The sequence below is a fragment of the Cariama cristata genome, unplaced genomic scaffold (assembly GCF_000690535.1).
Source record: "Cariama cristata isolate BGI_N322 unplaced genomic scaffold, ASM69053v1 scaffold28734, whole genome shotgun sequence".
NCBI lineage: Eukaryota > Metazoa > Chordata > Aves > Cariamiformes > Cariamidae > Cariama > Cariama cristata.
The window spans coordinates 9493-22500 of NW_009612858.1; the positions used below are offsets into that span (position 1 = coordinate 9493).

Here is a 13008-nt window from a genome sequence, read left to right on the forward strand (position 1 = left end):
AAAATGCAGTACATGGAGAAAAAGAATGTTTCCATCAAATTTTGGCTTGGAGTGTCAATCAAAGAAAGATATCTTCTTGGGATTGTTTTTTTAGACTCCTTTAGCCTTCATGTGCATCTTGAAAGAAAAAGTACTGGATCCAGATGAAAAGCCAGGAGGGAATAAGGAGCAATCTAGAATGAGGAGATAAAAAATTTTACAACAGCTTAATATTATTTAGGTACAGAGTTGCCTGGTACCGATTTGGCAGAAGTAGAAGGGTGATTGAAGAGGAAGTAGATGTTCCCTCAGAAGGCAGAGCCTGACCGTGTTGCCTTTGTTCTGGTTTAAAAACAGTATGAACCTTTGAGCGGAGGGAGCAGGTGCCCTGTGGGGATGCGGGTGGGCAGGAGCCATTGATGGCCGTGTCCTGGTGCAGAAGTAGGGCATCTCCCTGCCCCTGGCCTTTGTTAAGATCTGTGGTGTGTGGGACACAAGGGGTTGTAAGGGGTTTTAACCTGAGCTAATTGTGTAACCCACCTAGTAGGCTGGGGACACATCCATTTTCCTATCAAGGTGTTTTCGATGATGCTTTTCTCCAAGGCTGTGTTCCAGAGCAGTGTTTGAATGCTGTGAAATCAAGGCTGTGTTCTCCTGTATCTCCATACACAAATTATGTTTAATGGCAGAAATAATTACAAGCAAATTCTGATGAAACCAGTCTAAATAAAGGTGACAGCTGGCTGGCTTTCCAGAAGTCAGTTTGCCTTAGTGAAAAGGATGACCCTGGTACAGGGATAGTAGGAAACTTCTGTGACCGTCACATATTGCACTGGTGTTCCTCACTTACCATTTCATTAGTGCTGTTGAGCACCCCTGCTGTAGACTTTCATAAGATGTTTGGAGAACACTGAAGAAGAGCCAAACACCTCTGAGGTTTCAAAATGCATAGTTTCTCTGTAGCCTTTGCAAGAAGTGAAGAAGCTGGAAACAGTGATTGAAAATGAAGCCCAGTAGAAGTTCGTAAAGAACCTCAAATGTAAGTTAATAGAATAGAGCTGTAACTATGTTCTGCTTCTGGGAGAATGTTTTTGTGTGCAGTGTAGCACTTCTGTCGTGCTTCCCAGAAATGGCTGTGCATAGAGTGCTTGTCCATGGATCTACTCCCTAGTCTTCTGTGTTTCCTCTGGGCTTTGGGTAGTGCTGAGCTGTATGCTAATTGTAGTTCTCCTCCAGTTTCTTATCTGCAGAGTACCTGCAGGAAGAGTAGGAGACCATATGAAGTGTGTGATATGATGCCTTTGTGCCTGTCTTGTGTGTGGCTATTGGACGTGTAGTTCTGAGAGTGGTTTCCTCTACTGATACCTTAGTAGTTACTGATGTTGAAATGGTGGTGACTTATTTTGGTGCCTCCTTTTTTTTTTCCCCACTCATTCCCTTTTGTCCTTGAAATCAAATGCAAAATGGTAGAGTCCATACTTTGTGGGAACAGAATACGTATTTGTCTGAAACTCCAAGAAAAAACGTAATTTGGTGCATCATTATGCTGTTTTGGTTTTTGAAAAAGCTGTTAGGAGTGGTGACCTTATCACTGGGCCACATTTGAGGATATGATGTTGTGTTACGGAGCTGTCACAACTTACTGTTTAACTTCAGCAGTTTGCCTAGATACTTTCCTTTAGTTTGACTTTTCCCTTTTGCAAAGCTTGGAATAAAAATAACAGATTTTGCTTTTCTGTTTTTTGTCAGTATGTTGGTACAGCAGCCGTCCCTGCCCTTACTACTCGTTTGTACAGCGTCTAGCACAACTTGGTGCTGGTATCAGTTCTGTCCTTCAGGCACTGCTGTGATAAGTTTATTGGCAGTACTACTTCACATTCGTTTCACTGCAGATTGGGGACAGAATATTTTGTTTCAGCATACTCATGCAAAAGCCTATAATGGACTAGATCAGGATAAATTTAGCTATTAAAGAAAATAATTTTCTCCTTTGAGCTGAAGCTTGTCTCTTAAATGAATGCATTTGTTGTCTTCTCCATTTGGATCGTTTGTGTGCTCTATACAATTACTATGACACCCGTAAATGTGAACTAGCTGAAAATACTTGAACACCATTTCAACCCAAGTGCAGTGCACTCTGAAACCAAGATTTTGTAAGAAGGCTGTATCCCTGCCATGAGAGCCAGAGACTGCTAGTTTTCTAAGCTGAGACTTTCAACTATAACTATATTTAAAATATTACATATGACTTTTACTTGAAGCAAAGATGGAGCATGTAAAAGTGCCTGTGAGTGGGGAGCATGTCAAGATATGGAGGGTTAGATAATGATTTGTTTCTGGCATATTGGATTTGCCTCAAGGCAGATTTACTCAAAGGCTTCACTTTTCTCCTTTATTTCATGTTCATGATGTATGTATTAGGTAAATAATAGCAAAGTCTAGTTATGCAGTACATAAGCTTTATTAAAAAAATGTAATTGACAGTGCAATATGACAGTTGCGTTACAGAGAAGAAAATCTGTACAGTCATCATTTGCCTTTACTAAGGTCACTTGAGGAAGAAGCCCATGTAACATGTACGTGAGATTCAGGTGCACCTACTTCTTGCTCTGGCTGGAGTTGTGGTTTTGAACCAATGAATACTTAAAATGACTTTTTTTAACACTCCTGCGGAAGAAGACGTGATCTGTCTGGAAGATTTTATGATCGAGTGCCTCATTCTGCAAAAATGTAGAGATGTGCTTAATCCCTGTGAAGTGAGTAGCGATGGCTGTGTCTGAAAGTGGGGTGGGGACATGCAGCTGCTGGTCCAGGGCTGCGAGACCTGGTCTTGTATGTATTTCCGTGTTCCACTCCATACCCTGGGACTGACCCTTCTGCCTTTGGCTTGACTATTCATATACAGATCTGCAAATGGGAGGGCTGTGGATGGATCAGTCAGGCAGGTCCTGTAAATCGGGTTTTTCTCTCACCTGCAGAAAAGTTCTTGGGGGACAGAGACTTGTGCTGTGCCGACTTCCATTCAAAAGAGCAGATACACTGGGAGTTAAAGCCTGTTTCTGGTTAGAGGAGGAAAACCCTTGTCAATCTATGTTTATTTTCTTTGAGAGGTTTTGTTTGTTTCTTCTTTTGTCATTGTTCAGGAGATGGCTATGGGACCTCTGCCATGGCACCATTTGTTTTCGCTTGTAAAAGCAAACAACTTGCAATGCTAATTAAAGAGCTTTTTTAGATAAAGTAAGAGCTTTGCATTATTTATCTAAATTCTTTTTTATGGGAGAATGTTCGGAGTTTGTTCATTAATGAACACTTAGAAATAATATAAAATTAGACCTCATGGAGAATTCATAAGATGTCATTTACCATGATCACTTTTCTTGGCATTTAGGTGCTGTGAACAGTTCATTATTCATAGATTACTTTTTTGACTTCCGAGTCCTCAAAATGATATATCTGCATGAATTCTCCAGTTTTTAGAATTTTTTTCAGATTTCGATTTTAGGAAAAGAATGCTTGTGGTATGTTTAAAAACACTTCTCTAGTGCTTATAAATAAAACTTATTTTTAAGATTCTTAATTGTTACTGTTTTTATAGATACCAAATTAATTTCTGTTCTATTGTGGAATATTGGTGATGGAGGATACATAATTCAGATAACAATGAGTGCTAATTATTTGCTGAATGCAAGCTCACTTCACTGTACATATGTGACAGTCTTTCAATTCAACATGCAGACCTTTTTTAGATGGCTGAGAACAAATTTTGTAAATACAAAGCATGTATATTTACATTTATCGAGCCACTGGCTATTGCTTATGCATGCAATAGGGAGATAAGGCTGTCGTAGTCTGTGGGTAGTTTTCTAAATGATTCATTAACTGTGCTTTGTAATGGTAGATGGATGTCATGTATTTACTGTAGTAACTGAAGATTAATGTCAGTTACTCTAGCTAGTTTAAGCATTGTAATAGTTGTGTTTATACACACAGGTATTCTTTGCATTATTGTTGGAGCTAATATTTTGGCAGGAATAAATTGAAATTAATTGAATTAATTGTAAAAAGACAGAAGTATTTCTGAAACATTATTTGTAATGTAGGAGTTGCTATAATGGATACTTGTTGCTGATGTTTTGTAGGAGGGGTTATACCAAACGTTTTAGTAAGCAGTGTTTTGCAAAACACTGGTAAAGCTTATGGTGTCTTCCCGAGCAGCAAAGCATTTCTTTGAAATCTGTCAAATTAAAATACCTCGTACTTTGCTTATACATTACCATACTGAGAAAAGTACTACACTAAGAAATCATTTTTAAAAGCAGCAGTCTGAACTGCATCCAGAATTTGAAATATGGGATGCCTTTAACTTACAAAATTGCAGTCTTTAAATTCTGTCACAGATAGTATTTTTCCAGTGTTACAAAGATAGAATATTCAAATTATTGGTGGCTAAATTATCAGTGTCTATAAACAGTGACTGCAGTTTATTCTTCTTCAAAGATACTGTTATCCTGTATATAGAACATGGTGTTGCAGTATTGGGAGTCTGGCAAGTTGTTGCCAAAAAAAACCCAAACCCCAAAACAAAATACCTGTTTGCACCAATAATATGTGAATGTCATCACATGCAATGTTTGCACTGCAATATTTCAAGACCAGTAGTAGCTGCCTAAATTGGGTCAGAGAAGGTCACAGAGATGTTGCTAATTCTAAGTGATCTGTAGAGATGTGATACTAATCTTCAAGGGATAAAAGTATCTTTAGTTTAAGAAAAAAAATTTAACATCGGGGTTAAATCACCGTTGGATTTTCCGCATGTATTTTGCCCATATCCAAGTAAGTCCTTGGTGAGTTAAACAGACTTACAGCCTCCTTTAATACCTTTGTAGAATTGAATTACAGCCCAGTACTTGCTTGTGTTAAAAAAATTTGTTACTAGTAATTAAAACATAGTGAAAGTTAATGGTGTGCCCAGGAAACTAGAATATCTAGTTCAAAAATGTTCATATTGTGATGCAGGTATTGAGTTTAAAAAAAAATCTAAATCTTAGTGTTGTGGCTAGAAAAAACAGTGAGTGGCATGTTGGAATCTATTCTTTGAATAAATAATGTTACTCTTATGTAATGTGCTGACTGATGTGGGATCAACAACTACTTTAATATTAAAAACAGTCATCGACAATAAATGTCCCAGTGCATGCACACTGAACCCTTAACAGTGGATTTGAGCTTCAGACATGTAGGGGAGAGGACAGAATATTTGGAAAGGAGAACTAGGGCTTACCTTTTTGTTAGCATTAATAATTTAAACCTTTAGTAATGACATGAATCAGTATATACATTAAAATAAGTAGTATTCCTTTGTGCCTATAATATCTTTGAATGCAAGTTCTGGTAAATAACTACTTTTGCACAGAAATCACTCTGTAAATGGAGACTTAAAATTACACAGTAAAAAATACACCTGAAATACTTAATAAGAAACATTATTAATAATTCTTCAGCATTTCTCTCTATCCATTATCTCGTTCTTTTATATAGGAAATTGATTTTCAGTAACCTACAACTTTGCGATAATCTGAAGGGCAAATAAGTGCCTTGATTTTCCTTTCTACTGTTGAAAAGTTGGGAAAACCTAGTTGGAGTTGAGCGAGAGTAACTAGGAAGAAAACCTGGCGCAATGTTAGTTTATGCCAAGATATTTTGATGAAGTATTGTATGAGGAAATCTACTTGTTCATGAACAGATTTTTACAGAGCAGCTTATTCCTAATGTTCTGAATGTGTTAAATATCTGAGTTGAATTCTGTTTATTTACTTGGTGTGGAAAGTAAGCACGCTGAAAATGTAACTAAAAAGAGTTTGCAAAATGCATAAGTAGGACACCAACCAGTTTCGAATTTTGTTTTCTTTCACAGATTTTAAAAGATCCAGGGTTATTGTTTATCGTGGGGAACTATAGATAGCTTTTGTGTCTACTGCTAATAATAGATGATATACCTTCTTCAGTGCATTGTGCTGAAGTCCCCCTCCTGCTGTAACTGAAACCAGTGGCGTGGTATTCCTGTCTGCTTCAGAAGGGCAGGATCAGTCCCTAAAATTGCAGTTTACCTTGTGGGTTTTATGTTGGAAAGGATATGGTCAGATGATTTAAATGCACGTGGAAAGCTGCAGTTAACCCTATCAGCTGCTTTACTCATCTTCTGACTATGTCTTATTGTCAGAACTGGAATTTTTTCCCCCAGTTTTAATCAAGTAGGTGTAGATAGAGCATATATGAGCACACAGTGCTCAGCTGAAGCACGTTAGCCTTGGGGTGCAAAACCCCAGCCCTGCAGCAGGCTGTTAGCAAAGCTTAGAGTTGGTGTCTGCTGTGGGGTCACAGAGGCGCGGAGATCAAAGGATGGTCTTCCAGCTGGAATCCCAAGGTAAACAGATTTAGCAGCATCTGAATCATTTAGTAGTATGTGTGAGTAAATACATGTATGAAATCAAATTGAAAAAAGGGAAGTATGGCTGATAGCGGGTAAAAGGGAAAGTCTTGAAGGAAGAGCTTAGGGGGCTTGTACAGGTCGACGGGGCTGGTACAGGTCGACAGAGGATGTCAGCGGTGCTTTGTGCCACATGGCTGGTAAAATTGGCAGGGGGATTCTGGTTTGGGTGTGCCGATTTCTTTCAAGGAGTTGCTAGTTTTGTGGGGTTTGTTTTCAAAATGATCCTGCTGTGTGGTTTAAGGCCTTTCTGTTAAGCGCAATGTGTCAAGGCTGCTTTTTCTTTAAAAATTGTTAAACCAAGTAGATATTCGTGGGATTGATAATTAAAAAAGGTAATTCAAAACTTATTGCCATTGATAAAAAACCAGGGTTATTTCCTAAATGAGGCATTAAACTAACACTGAAGCATTTCGATTAAAAAAAAAAAAAGAAATGACCGGAATATAACCTATTTAGAGTCTGAGTCACCCTCGTGCAGTTCATTTTAGAACAGGCACCTCTTTTCTGGTGTATCCCCCCCCATCCTCCTGAATTACAGACCTAATTTGTTGCAGCATATGCAGTTCCCTGGATTTAAAAAAGAAAGCAAATTAAACCTTCAGTAACTACAATTACGGGATGAACACAAGGTTCAGAGTCTCGGCCCTCTGTTCTCCCCGTGTTTGTCCCTGTCCCTGGGCAGTGGAGCCTCTTGCCTGGCGGGCGGCAGTCTGCAGCGTTGACTCTGTGATGGAGGGAGGCTGAGCCCATCCGAGGGATGCTCTTTAATAAGAGATACCAGTGAAGCTGCGCATCACCAGTTTCACAGTAGATGGCAAAAGCCAGCATTTGCAGTGCTTTAATTTATCCAGATTTGATACTAGGATGGTGTCCTTCCCTTGTCAGCACTGGTGATGGTGAAGGCAGGCTGGAAGCTATAGTAGAGGCAAATACCTATCATAGAAGAGGCTTGAAGCACCCGGGTTTTTCTGTGTCCTTTGCCTGTGCAGTTTTTGGATGAAAACTTGCATTCTGCAGATAAACATGCAGGCAGCTTTACTCATGTGACTGGTGGCACTGGCGACAATGGCGCTACTGTCCTGCATGCACTTTGCTAAGCTGGATTCTTATTTGTCATTTTTTGGGAAGGTCTGTTTGAGTCTCTTCTGTGAAAATTGGAGTTTCACATTTCAAAATAGATGTGCTTGTTAAAATTCCAGCCTGCACCTGTGCCTGATAAGCCTTTCTCTGATTAAACCTTTTTGATTCCAGTAAATATCTGAAGACCTTTGTATCTCTGAAGATTGCAAATCCAGGGCTTTATTATTTAAAGAGGTGTCAGTTAGTGAAAAATATAACTGGAGAATATAGGTCATCACTGGAACCAGTAAATGGTATGTCTTGGGATACTGAGTTTATTAATTGAAGGCAATCTGAATGACGACACATTGCAGATTGACTGTGCCTGGTTAATGTTGTTGTCATTGCACTCTGTGATACAGTTATTAAATAGGTAAAATATTTTACCTTTTCATATAGAGCCATACACTTACTTCATCTGATTTAATGGAACTATAATTTTAATTATGATTATTACCTTAAATTATAATTAAATTTATGTGGTTTAAATTTACATTTGTGAAAATGGCTGCGTGATGAAAGCAGAAATCAGCTTCGCATTAACAAAAAAAGAAGGTTTTTAACTGCATCTTAGTATATGCTCACAGCCAAAGACTAGCATGACCTACTTTGCAACAATAACAGAGGAATCAAGCCGGGTTTTTTTGTTGAAGTATCTAAATTGGCCATGAATGCTACCTACTCATTCGTTTGTAAGTATCTTTAAAAATAGCTATTGTATCTATGAAACTTAAGGTTTTTTTCCCCTTCTCCTCTTATTTTGATGTAGATAATTAGCACCATGGAGCCTCAGGTGTCGAATGGCCCTACTTCCAATACAACCAATGGACCCTCCAGCAACAGTAGGAACTGCCCTTCCCCCATGCAGACAGGGGCTGCTACGGATGACAGCAAAACCAACCTCATAGTCAACTATTTACCCCAGAACATGACCCAGGAGGAGTTCAGGAGTCTCTTTGGGAGCATTGGTGAAATCGAATCCTGCAAGCTCGTGAGAGACAAAATTACAGGTAAGTGCTTCGTGTTGTTGACTTTATGTGCATCGGGGTCAGTTTACATTTGGAGTCAGCAAAACCTCAGTGCTTCTATTGCAAATGCTTAGCACAGGGAATACTGCAAATACCGTGGTAAGCTTCTTCAGATGGTAAACCTTTAGTTTTCAATGACACACATTGGATCTAGAAAAACTATAGGAGAAGCCCCTCATCTTTCAGCCTCCGTACGAACATTGCCAGTCTGCATGCATGTAACACTGTGCAGCTTCTTGCAGCAGAGCTCAGATGATGGCATTACTTTCCTGATCATTCTGGGTTTTATTTAACATTGACTTAAGTTGTGGGAGGGTAGTCTAAATGGCTTAAGCCAACTGACTGGTCCTAACTCTGATTATTTCTTTTGAACTTCACCATGCCTTCATCAAATTTTTGCCTGTTAACAACACTGTAAAGTCAAGACAGTGCTGGGTGCCCATCACAGCTTGTTTACCACAGTGTTATGGAACAGCAGTGGTCTGCAGTTGGAAACCACCGCTCTGAATTTCATTCAGACGTTTGTGGATACTGGTTAATGAACTCTGTTCCCTGAAAACATTTTAATTTGCTGTGATCCTTTTCTGCATGAAGCAACACCTGTTGGTAGGTGCCTTCAGAATAAGAAGAGCCTCCCATTACAGATATTACCTCAAAGAGGAGAGAGATGTCTGCATTATTGCTAGAGGAGGCATGGACGGGTGCAGATGCACCTAGCCTACTCGGTCCTTGCTGCCGCAGCCAGGAATTCACTGATGCACAGGAAGATGATGGGATGAACAATCGGCTTTTATAGCTTGCTTTATAGGTTAGTTTTATAGGTTCTGTGTCTACTCGCACCGTAGGTGGGGAACAGCTGAAATTTCACTGCTGTTTAGTGCATCGCCAGTGCTGTTATGTTTAGCACAGAGCAGCAGCCTTGGGAATGAAAGAGTTCCAGAAAAGGAGCCGTCTCCTCTCAGATGCACTCCTGGCAACTTGGGTGTGCACTCTGTGGAAAGAGGCACCATGTGAAGATGAGGATTTAAAATGCAAATCTTCATACCTGCTTCCATAACAGCCTGTCAGCCGTTGTATTGGCATCATTAGGATGATCTGCTTAGTGCTTTTAAACATGCAGTGCTTCTTTTTTTTATTTACTTCCTGACATATAGCAATGTTCTGGTTGAACACAAGGCGCCTAACAAATGGCAGTAGCTGCAGGGCAGCTCAAGTCCTTAAAAGTGTAGTCCGGCAGAGCTTTCTTTTAGCATGTTGACCATGATGTATCTATTTCAATATGTCTTCTGATTTGACCACAGCTTCAGGGGTATTAAAAGGAAGAAGACTGAAAAATGGAATTGACTTTTATTTATTCTTTACTTTTTTTCTACTGAAATCATTTATAACCTCTCACTCCAAAAACTGCAAATAACTGAAGTCCTCTTGTAAGCACAGCTGGCCCAGTATCCCAGTGTGACATACAACCCTTGATATCTGCCACCAGACCAGTTTAGCTCCAGACCGTTGTTTTTTCTTTTAGTCAGAAAATAATCTGAGAAATTAAATTGCAGGTTACTTCAGTTATTTCAGACACAAGTGAATACCTAACCCTCATCTGCAGGAGTCTAGGATGCCTCACTTGAATCTTGATCATGGCAGGTCCTGTGTTTTGTGAGCTTTTTTTGCTTCACATACGCCTCAAATTCATGGTGAATTCCTTGCAATATAGTTTCAAGCTTCAGATCTTCAGTGTTGTTTACATAGAGAATTGGCTGTCTTTGGATGGAGAACCATTACTTCATCGGGTAGGAACAGTATTCTTTTTGTTTCATTCCATCTCCAGGCCTTTGTTTCTGTATTTGAAGATGTGAGAAATGTGCTATATGATCTTCTGACACATTCTTGGGTAGTTTTTTGCCTATGCTTTTTCTTTCCATACAAAGTGCATAAATCTCTAGTCAGTAAAATACCTTAAAGGAGCCATTCTTTAAAAAAAACTTAGATGCTTTGAGGACATCACACCTAAGTGATTGGGGAGCCTACATGTTGTTTTAAAGTGATAGAAGTACAAAAGAACTAAATTCACAAAAAAAGAATTGCCCTCCAGAATCTGTGTGTCACTTTTGAAAACAGAGTTTAATCTGCCAAGGTTTTCAGGCCTGTTATCAAGGCATTGTTCAACATCACTAAATTTTAGGTTGTGGGTTCATTCCTCCCATTGAATTTGGAGTTAGTAAATCGATTGCAGTCCTCTGCCAGAAGCAGTCCCTGTTTTTAAAGGTTCTTAGAACATTGAGAGTAGCAAAATGGAAATGCACTGAGGTCATACCCAGCTCATCTTCCCAGATCGTCATGTAAGTTTGTTCTTCATTAGACTTTCTGGGTTTTATGTTTTTTGGGGAGGGGAGAAGTGGAAGTATGCCAGTAGACTGTTGCAAGAATGACTGACTTGTCAGGGATTCTCTGGGTTTTTTCTTATCAAAAAATCAGTTTAGATTTTTTGACAATGAAAGCTGTATGGCAGAAGAAACAGTAAATTCGTAAGCTATTCTTGCTGAACTGCTGAAGGTCTGAGACAACTTAGGTTTTGTCTGCTTTTGGATTTTTCATTGTTTCTGTTCAAAATGTTGTGTTTTTAATCTCAGCTAAGTGTGTGCTGTTGTAGTATGCCTCTAAACAAATCTTGGAGCTCTTTCTCCTAAAAATATGCATTGTCTGCATAGATAGTAAGTTTGTTTCCTTGCTTAGATAGAATACTAGGTAAATCAAGGAAAGCCAGAATAGAAAGTGAGCTGCAGAGAGGTTGCTTCGAGAAAAACAGAAAAGATCATAAACCAAATCATCATCATTAAATAGTTACCCTGGCAAAACTGTATTAGGATGTCTCGAATGTATTTCTGAGGCTAGATAGGATTGAATTGGTTCATGTAAAGGATTTGATTTCCCCTGTCCTGTTAAGGAATTGCATAGATTTTGTGAAATAATGTTCAGGCTCCCAAAATACTTTTTTCAAAGAGTTCAAAGCTAAACAAAGTCTGTTAAACATACAGGATCCCTTTGAGAGAATTTATGATCTGAACTCTTTTATTAATTTTAAAACAGATTAAACAATATATGTCAGGAATAATTATCTGCTCCAAGTCTTTTTGCAGTCTTAGAACAGTAGTAGGGTTTTTTAAGAAAATTGATTCGTGATGTTACCCCTTGCTTTGGAAAGACACATTTTTAAACAAGCATATTCCTTTACTAAAAAAATATGCTAATTTGGTAGTACACCGTACTGAGTTGAATAGGAATGACAGCTTCTAAGACAGCCTTTAATTTGGTATTCAAAACCAAAATTGTAAACTTTGGTTTTGTTTGGTAGCTTCTTAAAACAGTCAGGATGTACAGTAGCATTTTTAAAAGATGCTAATGGCTTCAAAGAGGAGATGGAAGTCAGGCATACATTTTGATTATGGTGGAGGGGTTGCAATAGAAAATAATTTTTTTTTTCACTGCAGAGATTAAGAGAATGAGACAAGGAAAAACAGACTGAAGATAGTTGCTTTCATTTGGCAGGGGTGTTTAATAAAAGCAGAACTTGTGGTTGTAAAGTGTGCTTATTAAATTCTTCATTTACACTACCTAATTAATTCTAGCATTTTAAATTAACAGTGAAACTGGTCCCTGCTGTACCATTTCATAGCTACAGCATATTTTGTCCAACAACCCAGTTGTTCAGGTTTAATCAGCTGCTCTCAAAAAATGAGAAGGAACTTGAGTCAAAACTAAATGGCATAAACGTTTTAGAGCGACTTTGGATGAAGGGAGGTAACTTCACGGAGGAAGACTGTGGCTTCAGATGGACGTGAGGCTTGGCGCTTACAAGTGTAGCTAAGCTATATAGTGTTGCAGATGCTTTTTACTTATTTTGTCCAAAGAAAGCCGATGATAAATACCTTCCTGACTTGGAGGGAGAGAATTTGAATTCATGAGAAAATTTTGAGAAGAAATAGTGAACTTCTTTTGTCCTGTGTTTGAAAACAAAAGATCTAGTCAGTGTAGTGTCCATCAGAGGCTGTAACTGCTACTGGCCAAGTGAGTTGTCCTTGTTGGCATAGTTCATGTGTGGGAGAACGGGATGTTTGTTATTAATTTTTGATGGATTGAGGGCCTTAGTTGAGCTCTTAAGAATTATATTTTTTTTCTCTGTAATCTACACAGGAATGTACAGGGCCTTAGTTGAGCTCTTAAGAATTACATTTTTTCTCTGTAATCTACACAGGAATGTACATCTCCAAGTCTTCAGATGGTCAGTATCTAAAAATCTTTAGATCTCAAATAATCTTTCGTATCTTACAACAATTCAGGCACACTGTAAAGGAGAATATTTATTGACAGGATCTCTGTGCATCACTTAAGTTATGA

At 38.7% G+C, this 13008-nt stretch overlaps 1 protein-coding gene across 3 annotated transcripts in view; it reads left to right on the forward strand.

Moving 5' to 3' along the window:
* Positions 1-8356: 8356 nt before the first annotated feature.
* LOC104160630 (ELAV-like protein 4) overlaps positions 8357-13008 on the forward strand; it is a 40883-nt gene continuing 36231 nt past the window's right edge. The window contains exon 1 of one of the 3 annotated variants that reach the window (XM_009698804.1): positions 8357-8598. In XM_009698804.1, the coding sequence (XP_009697106.1) occupies positions 8370-8598 (229 nt within the window). In that variant the 5' untranslated portion in view covers positions 8357-8369. The remainder of the gene's footprint in view (positions 8599-13008) is intronic. The other 2 variants (XM_009698805.1, XM_009698803.1) reach the window with 2 other exon arrangements.